Consider the following 10,463-nt stretch of genomic DNA (forward strand, 5'->3'; position numbering starts at 1 on the left):
CCTTAAAAACATGCAAAATCCGTTTTTGTCAGTAATATTACCGTTTATATCCGTTTTTTCTTTTTTTTAATTTTTTTTATTTTTTTACTCTATAAATACTTCTAATTCATCCTCATTTCACACACAACTACACATCTATTCTTCCTAAATCAACTTCATTTCCTCTCCAATTTTCATCTAATATCTCATCACAAAATGTCCGGCGACGGCAACTACGGCGGTGGCGGCTCCGGCGGGTGGGATCTCAACACGTTTAACGATTGGGAGACCATGTACAACACACTGGGTGATTCTGGTTCGTCGACGCCGGGCACCCAGGGTTCAGTGACGCCGGGTGGGTACCAACCACCCACTGTTGACGTGGATGCATACGCTCGTCCCTCCGCCCCGCTGTATTAGCAGGGATTATCCCTGATTCGGGAGGATTTCCCCTTTGAACCCACTCTGGGAGTAGGCCGAGGCGGGGGAGGAGGCCGAGGCGGTGGAAGCTCTAGGGCGGAGTCGGAGGCGGGTGAGGAGGAGGAGGAGGATGAGGAAGAGGAGGATCTAGGCCGGCATCTGTACGCAACAACGAAACGATGGCGGTGTACAACGCCTGTATCACCGTCTCGTACGATCCCGTCGTCGGGAATCAACAACCGAACAAGTGCTTCTGGGAAAAGGTCACCGAGATCTACCACTAGATTAAGCCGAAAGGGTCCCGGAAGCGCACATATAAGATGCTCCGATCTCACTTTGGCCGAGTCGACAAACAGGTCAAAAAATTTTGCGGCATCTACTCGACCGAAGTGGCACACTACCAAAGCGGAGCTTCGGGAGCTGACATTCTGAGGGCGGCTTTGCGCGTCTACAACCAGGACACCGGTAAATAATTCAAATATGTTGATATTTGGCAGGTCGTCAAGGACGATGAAAGGTGGGCCGGCGGTGTCCGCTCCAGCTCGGGCTCAACCTCAAAGCGCACGAAGCACACCGCGAGTGGCCAATACTCGTTTGGTGACACCGGTGAGGGCAGCGACGCACAAGAGGGTGCACCGCAGGAGTTTGCGAGCACGACCAGCGATGCCGCGGTATCCAACCGTGGGCGCCGTCGGCCGCAAGGGACGAAGGCGGCGAAAGCGGCTAGAGCGAGGAAGGGCCGAGGCGAATCAAGCCAGGCCCAAAAACTTGATGCACTATTTATTAGCACTAAAAATACCTGTAAGTTTACATGGTAGAACTAGTATAACTAAAGGTCAGTACCGGGATATCGAACACAGGGAATAGGATTGCAACTGGCTATCATATACTAAGCGTCATATACTATTTAAAGACAGATGTTTTTTTGTTTGATTTTATTAAACTAGACTGAAAAATAAATAAACAAATAAAAAGAAAGCATAAAAACAATGATACAAAGCATGCATAGGAATGTAGAATATTAGGATCCAAAACACAATCGACTTTCTTGAATTACAGTCTCTAGAGTTATTAAGTCGGTCACTTAACTGGATTAAACCCTCTCCTGAGGTGAGAAATCCGTAGAATAGGTGTTGAAATCAAAGTCCCCTTTAAATCTCTAACATCTAACTCCTTAAAGATCGTTAAGACCAATGACCTCACGTGAAACCTCAACTCTCTCGATTTCTATTGAATTAAAGTGTGAATTATCCATTTTCCAAGTCAACTATTTCGTCTCCCGAGTACTCTAATCAACTCTAACATGTATTCAAGAGGTAGCTAATCAATTGAATATAGAAAGCGCAAGGATAAATCAAATAATTACAAGAGCTAACAAGGAAAATCAATCGAATATCTTCACCAAAAATTCCACAATTGATGTTTAACTCATAGACAAGTAAAAACTACAAATAAAGTACGAGACATGAAAGAAAATGATAAAACCCAATGTTGAATCTTCAATCTTCAGTCTTCTCTTACCTGGATCTGCAGAACTCCGTTCCAATGGAAGATGGGTGAATTTAAGGGTGGAATATGGAATGGAAGAAGTGTAGAGAGGGAGAAGGATTGAAGGCTCTGAGATGAAGATTATGAATTAGGTTCGGAGGTATTTATAGGCTGGAAAAAGGTTTATTTTTGATAAATTTCGTGCCCTACAAGAAATAGGAGAGATTTGGCTTCACAATATAATAATTTCTTTTCTTCCGTGAATTTCCGCATAAATTCACGTCAGCTTTGACTGCACTGCGCAACATTCGTAGAATTGTCATAACTTTCTCCACATAACTCCGATTGAGACATGCAAGATATCCACGCGAAGCTCTTTCGAAGACTAAGAGAATGGCATATAGTAAGCACTGAGTGGACTTCAAAATCGCTGGCAGAATGGGCTCAAACAGAGGCTGCTGCACTTTGGCCTTTTTTCACCTTTTTCTATCTTTTTCTATCATTTATCAACAAACACGTCAAAAATACCAAATGTATAACATATGCAATTTAAGAACATAATTTCCATGATTGACATTTAAAACAAGTCAAATCTAGTCCTTAAAAACATGCAAAATCTATTTTTGTCACCAGGCGGGCTCGGGGGAGGCTCGAACACCCTTATGGCGGTGTACATGACCGCCACAATGACGGACTCTTCCCGCTTCTCGCCCTCCCAATACCAAGCCTGGTGGAATGGAATTGTGTATATGGAAGCACAACTTGGCCTTTCGCCTCCTATTGCACCTCCACCGCCTTCGGGGGATGATTCGCCGGCGGAGTAGTTTTTTTTCTTTAAATTTGTATTTTAAATTATTCAACGTTTAATTTTTTAGGATTTTAATTGTGTGTTTTTTATTTTTTTAAATTTTAAGTTGTACTTTTTTTATGTTGTGTGTTTTTTAATGAAGTGTGTTTGTTTTAATTGAATTGAGTTCGAAATAAAAATAAAAAATGAAATTGAATGAATAGTAATATAAGGAACGGTTAAGGAACGGAGGGTTGCAGGTTCCGTTCCTTAGTGAAGGAATGGAGTAAAAAAGTACAGTGGGGTCCGCAAATAGTAGTTTAAGGAACGGTATAGCAACAACGTTGTGGATGACCTAAAACACGTGACAAAAAATGACTCAATTACTTTGAAAGGATGGAGTATATAAAAGTAGGACTCATATTTCAATAACTTTTTCTATCACTTTCTTTTACAAAATCAAATAATTTTTTAAAACTCAAGCCAATAAAAAATGGAGCATTTATTGATGGACAAATGGAGTTTTTACAGAAATATTCCCTCCGTCCAACATTAAGCGTCTCATTTCTTTCCCATACGAATTTTAAGAAATGCAAAGGAAAGTGAGTAGAAAAAAATTTGTGAAATATGGTCTCGCATGTATTAATTTTAAATGAAATGTGAATAGAGTGAGTTAGTGGAATGTGAGGTCTAAGACCATTTATAGTAAAAATGAACCGAGATCCTATTCGTGGACGAAGTGAAATAAAAAGACTGGGTCCTAATTACAAATAGAGGGAATACATTTTAATTTAAATTACTTCTATGAGTATATATTTATAACGGCATATAAGTTTTTCTATAACATCCTAAAATTTGAAAATAATTCAAATATGAGTAATAAAGTGAAAATTTGTATTGAAAGAAGAAATTTACGATCAATGTGTTTTTTTGTATACTTCTTCAATATAATTCCACTTCTTTGTATAGGAGAATTACACTGTGTTTGGAGAAGGAAATAAACTACTAATTCTAAATGATACTCCCTCTGTCTCGTAAAAATAGAGATGGTTGGGACGACACATGAATTAATGATATTGATAAAATGAGGAAGAAAAGACAAAAATTTGTTAAAATAATGTTAGTGGATAATGTGATCATATTATTATTAGTGTTTAATAGTAACCCTAGTGGTATACTGCTGAGTTGTAAATAAATTAAATTTATGTACTAAATGGGTAATGAGTTGGAGAACTTTCTATAAATGGAAATGAACTATTTTTATGAGATTATTAGAAAAGGAAAGTGTTTATAGTTTTTATGAAACAGAGGAAGTATCAATCATCTATCAATTACTCCCTCCGTATTCAAAAAATAGAAACATTTGAAACGACACGGGTTTTAATGCACAATTGGTAAAGTAAGTGAGAAGAATTGGTAAAGCAAGAGAGATGAAAAGAAAAATGTGTAAAGTAAGAGAGAGGAAGAGAAAAAGTAGTGAAAGTAGAGTTAGAGAATTATGAGGTCCGTGTCCTACAATAGAAAGATTCTAAAGTTTACATTTTTAAGGAACGGCCTAAAATGGAAATAGTTGTTATTTTTAAAAAACGGAGGGAGTATATATCACTTATATATATCTTCCCTATTTACTCATTCCCCTAATCTTGGTATGTTTGACCTTCTATATATGATAATTTGAAGTATAAACACAAAATTAGAAGAACTTGAGTAATATTTACTTTATAAAACCTGACCCTATTACTTTGTATTCTATTCTCTAACCAACTAACTTTCCTCAGGTATTCTATTCCACAACCATTACTCCTTCTATTCCACAACCATTACTCCTTAATTTGTAGTACTTGTGTTATAGACCGAAAAAAACTGATTGTGAGCCTTTTTAATTTTCTTAAAGAAATGAGTACACTAAGGTGGTGTTCAGTTTCCAAGATAAAATAGTACCAAGATACAATCTAGGATTGAGTTATGAGATTATTTTAGTCATAGGGGGTTAAATATGACTAATTATCCCATTATTATCTATATAGGATTGAGTTGTGAGATTGAATCTCTTGAATCGAGTACACTACAAATTTAATCCCGGATACAATCTTGCAAACCGAACACCCCTAATAATAATTAAAAAATACTCCCTCTATCCACAAATAGGAGTTTCGTTTTTCCATTTTGGTCCCTCTGCGAATAGGAATCTCGGTTCACTTTTACTATAAATGGTAATAAGGTCTCACATTCCACCAACTCATTCCATTCACATTTCATTTAAAGCTAATATATACAAGTGAGAATAATATTTCAATAACTTTATTCCACCTACTTTTTCTTAATATTTATTAAAATTCCTGCCGAAAAAAATGAGACTCCGTGGAAGGAATGTAATTACTTTGTGATGCAAGAGAGAATCTAGGGTATTCATTTGAATATAATAAAAAAACATTATTAATTTTATACTCTGAAAAAAACTGATTGGGAGCCTTTTTAAAGAAATATTACTACCTCCGTCCACCAAAATTCGTCTCAGTTTGACCGGGCACGGGTTTTAAGAAATGTAATGGAAAGTGGGTTGAAAAAGTTAGTGGAATGTGGGCTTGACTTTTATATATTAGTTTTATAATAAAATGTGAGTATGAATGAGTTAGTAGAATGTGAGGTCCACTACCAAAAATGGTAAAAGTGAAAGTTGGGACAAATTTTCAGGGTCGGAGGGAGTACTAGTGAAGCACAGAATCTAGGGTATTCATTTGAATATAGAAAACCATTGTTAATTTATTGTACTAATAAATCTGATTGGGAACCTCTTTGCATTTTATCAAAAAAACAAAATATTAGCAATAATTAAAAAAGATAATTAGTGATGCATCAGAGAATCTAGAGTAGGTTCACGTGGTAGTAGGCTATTTGGGCGAGCAATCATCCTGTCACTCCCTTCTTCTACCTACCAATCTCCGCATCCATCACCTTCTTCTTCCTACACGGCTCCATTTCTTGAATAAGTATCTCCGATTTTCCGCTATAAATACCGCTCCATCTCCACCTCTTTTACCCACAACTAATGCATCAAAAGGGTCAATCTTGCAACCGCAGATCCAGGACATTTTCAAGATCTCGCATTGCTATTGAGGGTTGTTAGATTTTTCTGCGAATTTCCATCTCCTTAAAACCCCTCTCCACTCTCTCCCCACCTCACTCTCGCCTCTCACCATGGCTGCCGTTCAAGGTTTATTGGATTATAAATTCATCTGCCTTATAACTAATTTCGATGATGTATTTTTTAATTGCATTTTTGTTTATAATTGGAATTGGAATTGGAATTGGAATTTGCAGAGCAAGAGCGTGAGGTTCAGAAGAATTACTGGACGGAGCATTCTGCTGACCTCACATTGGAAGCTATGATGCTTGATTCCAAGGCGGCTGATCTTGACAAAGAAGAGAGGCCTGAGGTATAATCTCTAATCTCCCTCTCCCTTGAGTATTTTCTGAGAATGTAAAAATTGTGTATTAAGATGGAACGTTCTTGTATTTTAGTGTTGTGTGTGTGTGTGTTTGAAGATCTTGATGTGATTTTTTGCTTTTTTAATAATGCACGAATAAAAAGATGGAATCTTTGGTTGTTTTAGGGAGTAATAATATTTTATTTAGGGATACTAGTGTTTAAATTTGTCAGCTAATTGTTGAACATTTAATTTCATCTGAATTTGGTAATGAGATAGATCTCAGATTCTCAGTGGATGTATCTTGCCAGATTGAATATGAGGCCGAAGTTAATCGAAAAATTTAGTTTCGTTAGCAAAATTAAGCATTCAGCAACTGAAAATTTTAAGACCAGAGTTTCAAGTTCGTGTGTTGGTTGGTTAAAATTCAATATTTACAGACTATTATCCCTTTTTAATTGATATAGAGTTGGATGTGTAACTGTCATTAGTTTGATTGTGCTTTGCATATTTTTGATATACAGTCATTATCTTTGCTTCTAGTGACCCAAATAATTGATGATTATGCAAGCTCGAATCATTTCATTACTTAATGACCACTTTTGGGATTCTTGTTAAAAAAAGGAAAAATTCCAACTACTTGTTTTGTCCTACCTATGCTTTGAGAGTGATGTTGAATTGTGTATGTGTGTGAATTTTGATGTCTGCAGTTAAAATAATTTATCATTGCAATGTCGGAGGCTAACTATCTAATATACTACTCTGCAATTCCCTCCAAAACTTTCAGCTGAACTTTGTATTTTCTGGAGGTAGCCATTATTGGACTTCCTTTTAAATGGCAATTTAGTTGCCATGCTTTTCGAAAATAGTATTGTTTTTTCCTTTGCCACGCACTAATTTGGTATCTATGCTTTGAGCTTTTATTATTTTTATCTGTGACTGTATTATATGCCATATGTCTGCCATATTATTTCATTTATTAATAAGGCATATGTCTCTCATCGTGTCTTTAATTTTTCCTTTAATCATTTCTCTGCACCAAAAATCTTCTTAGGTGATGTCTCTGCTCCCCCACTTTGAGGGAAAGTCAGTTCTGGAGCTTGGAGCCGGCATTGGCCGCTTCACCATTGAACTGGCTAAAACGGCCGGTCAAGTGATTGCTCTCGACTTCATTGAAAGTGTGATAAAGAAGGTAGATTAGATTAAAATTGTCTTCTATTGTTTAAGTACGAACTTTGCTATAACCCTTGAAGCCAAAACTAACTGCTCTGTTTTCTTGCAGAACGAAGCTATCAACGGGCATCATAAAAATGTCAAATTTATCTGCGCTGACGTGACATCACCGGACCTGACCTTCCCTGAAGGGTCTCTGGACGTGATATTCTCAAACTGGCTACTAATGTATCTCTCGGACAAAGAGGTGTGAAGCTTCTTACCTCCTTTTCTTGATTGTAGTTTTCTTTTGATTTTATTTGTTACTATGCGATGAACACTTGGCCTGTTTCGTTTCAGGTTCAGGACCTTGCAAAGAGAATGGTCAAATGGTTGAAAGTTGGTGGCTATATCTTCTTCAGAGAGTCGTGTTTCCATCAGTCCGGTGATCACAAGAGAAAGTCTAATCCCACTCATTACCGTGAACCAAGTTTCTATACCAAGGTTCGAGCCTTTTTTCTATTGCAACATTAAAATTAAAGCTCGCGTCATGTTCAAGACTTTCTCACTGTGAAATGGTCAGCGACAAATATTGCTGATGTTGATTCATTAACTTCACCTAATAATTGAGATAACGGACCACGGCACCGATCTGTATCATTTCATAATAGTTTTCTCTAGATATATAAATAATTCATAAAATATTTGGACTTTGGCTCAATTTATCTGTTCCAGGTGTTCAAAGAATGCGAATCGGCTGATAATTCTGGGAATTCATTTGAGCTTGCTCTCATTGGCTGCAAGTGCATTGGAGCTTATGTGAAAAACAAGAAGAATCAGAATCAGGTAACGTTGTTCGACTTCACTCAAATTTGTTTCACCCGTCATATATTTGCCATCTAGCTAACTAGCAGGAAACTTAAGAAACCTTAAAAATTCGAACAGCTTATGAAGATGTTTCTGGGAATGCATATTAATTAGTCCCATGAATCCTACTGATAACATTAGTTAGAAGCATGGAACTTCTTGTTGTGTTGTTATTAGTTTTTTTTTTTAATTATTCATGTATTTGATTGTAATGAGGATTGAAGGTTTTAGTTGTTGAATACTTGAATTTAGGCTTCAAATTTACCTGCCTGCCCTGTATGTAAAACATAAACTTCTCATAAGCCCAGAAAATAAATGGTATCTATGGATTAATCAATTTACATAATAACAGAGAGGTTTGGCATCTGATATCTTGTCATTTAAAAAAAAATCTAATCCTCAAACTATATAAAATAGAGCAGAAATATGCATCAATCATTTTTTAATCTGTTCTTTTTGATACAGATTTGCTGGCTCTGGCAAAAGGTTACTTCAGATGATGACAGGAAATTCCAGAAATTCTTGGACACAGTCCAATACAAATGCAGCGGAATATTGCGCTATGAGCGCGTCTTTGGACAGGGATACGTGAGCACCGGAGGACTAGGTATGTCTTCCGAGGCTTTCAGGTTACCAGAAAAGTATCTAACATTGAGAATTTGTGATGCTTATTTCAAAGTGAAGTATCATTCATGCACTCATCTTGATTATGACCAGAAACAACTAGTGAATTTGTGGCCAAAATGGACCTTCAGCCCGGCCAGAAGGTCCTAGACGTGGGGTGTGGCATTGGTGGAGGCGATTTCTACATGGCAGAGCAGTACGACGTTCATGTTGTTGGCATAGACCTCTCCATCAACATGATCTCTTTTGCTCTCGAGCGTGCCATTGGCCTCAACTGTGCTGTTGAATTTGAAGTTGCCGATTGCACCAAGAAAGAGTATCCAGATGGCTCCTTTGATGTGATCTACAGTCGCGATACAATCCTTCACATTCAAGTATTTTTCTCACCTTGGACTGGGCTAATAGGTTCTAAGGTCTAAAGTTTATTCAATGTCGCCTGATTTGCAAACCGTGGCATTGTTTTCAGGACAAGCCTGCATTATTCAGGTCGTTCTACAAGTGGCTGAAGCCGGGAGGCAAAGTCCTCATAAGCGACTACTGCAGAAACTCCGGGACCCCATCTGCTGAATTTGCAGAGTACATTAAGCAAAGGGGATATGACCTGCACGATGTTAAGGCTTATGGCCAGGTAACGATTGCAATCACATTACACCACTGTTACATCTGAATCCTCCCTGTCCTTACCGAGCTTTTTCCCTTTGTCCTTGTGCTTGCAGATGCTTCGTGATGCTGGCTTCGTTGATGTCGTTGCTGAGGATCGAACTGATCAGGTACTTGTAGAGAAGTAGCAAAATAGTACAGGGCATAGCTAACGACGTTGTTTCTTGCTCTGCAGTTCTTGAAAGTTCTCCAGAAGGAATTGGCGACGGTGGAGAAGGACAAGGAAACATTTATAAGCGACTTCTCTGAGGTAAGACTTCATATGTTTTACTCCACTACTCATGAATGGATGGATAGTAATGCTCCATCACCGTGTTGCGTGTATATGTAGGAGGACTACAACGACATAGTTGGAGGGTGGAAGGCTAAGCTCGTGAGGAGCTCCTCGGGGGAGCAGAGGTGGGGTCTGTTTATCGGCAAGAAACAGTGAAATCGTCGGGTCGGGTGTTTTACCGTGCCTCGTCGTCGTATTAGTATCCATCTGATTTAGTTCAATAAAAGGCATGGTGTTGAATAATATGGGTGTAGTGTGTTGTATCTGTGTATGTTGATGCCAACAGCTATTCTTAACAGTCAGTTTCTAGACATCCATCTACTTTGTTTGTTCTGTACTTGAATGCTCATATTTTTATCTATGAATTTTACCACCACAAAATTTGTTATAAGTGAATTAAGTCATTAACCCATTCATGCAATTTGTAGCCATGAATTAATCCTTTGTTGTCTTCTCTACAATCCATAAGCATTATGCTTTCTAGTTGTTAACTAAAGGTAAATCTTGCACGTTCATTAAGGGCATAAAAGTACTTTCCGCCAAATCTGGGTATTTTTATCCTATAATGATAACCACTAGCAATCCCAAGCCCAACACTCCTCTGGATAACTTTTTTTTTTCTAAAAAAATTATAATTATATTCTGTATTTCCTCCCATTTATACATAGAAATGTAAATTTTGTGTTTCCAAATTTGCTCTAAAATATTAGACAAATACTATTGCCTCTTTTTCAAAAAATAGATCGATTCTGAATTACACGAGTTTTAATACAAAATTGATAAA

The 10,463-nt window shown here is 37.5% G+C and overlaps 1 protein-coding gene across 1 annotated transcript; it reads left to right on the top strand.

Annotated features, from left to right (window-relative positions):
• The first annotated feature begins 5,585 nt into the window (after window positions 1-5,585).
• LOC121749581 (phosphoethanolamine N-methyltransferase 1-like) lies at window positions 5,586-10,070 on the top strand. The gene is made up of 12 exons (XM_042144150.1): window positions 5,586-5,888; window positions 5,996-6,111; window positions 7,157-7,294; window positions 7,385-7,522; window positions 7,615-7,758; window positions 7,990-8,100; window positions 8,587-8,728; window positions 8,839-9,119; window positions 9,212-9,373; window positions 9,462-9,515; window positions 9,581-9,655; window positions 9,737-10,070. Exons 1-12 carry the CDS (start codon window positions 5,873-5,875, stop codon window positions 9,833-9,835), a joined length of 1,476 nt encoding a protein of 491 aa, XP_042000084.1. The 5' UTR covers window positions 5,586-5,872; the 3' UTR covers window positions 9,836-10,070.
• The last annotated feature ends 393 nt before the right edge of the window (window positions 10,071-10,463 follow it).

This window comes from Salvia splendens, chromosome 9 (assembly GCF_004379255.2).
Source record: "Salvia splendens isolate huo1 chromosome 9, SspV2, whole genome shotgun sequence".
Classification (NCBI taxonomy): Eukaryota; Viridiplantae; Streptophyta; class Magnoliopsida; order Lamiales; family Lamiaceae; genus Salvia; species Salvia splendens.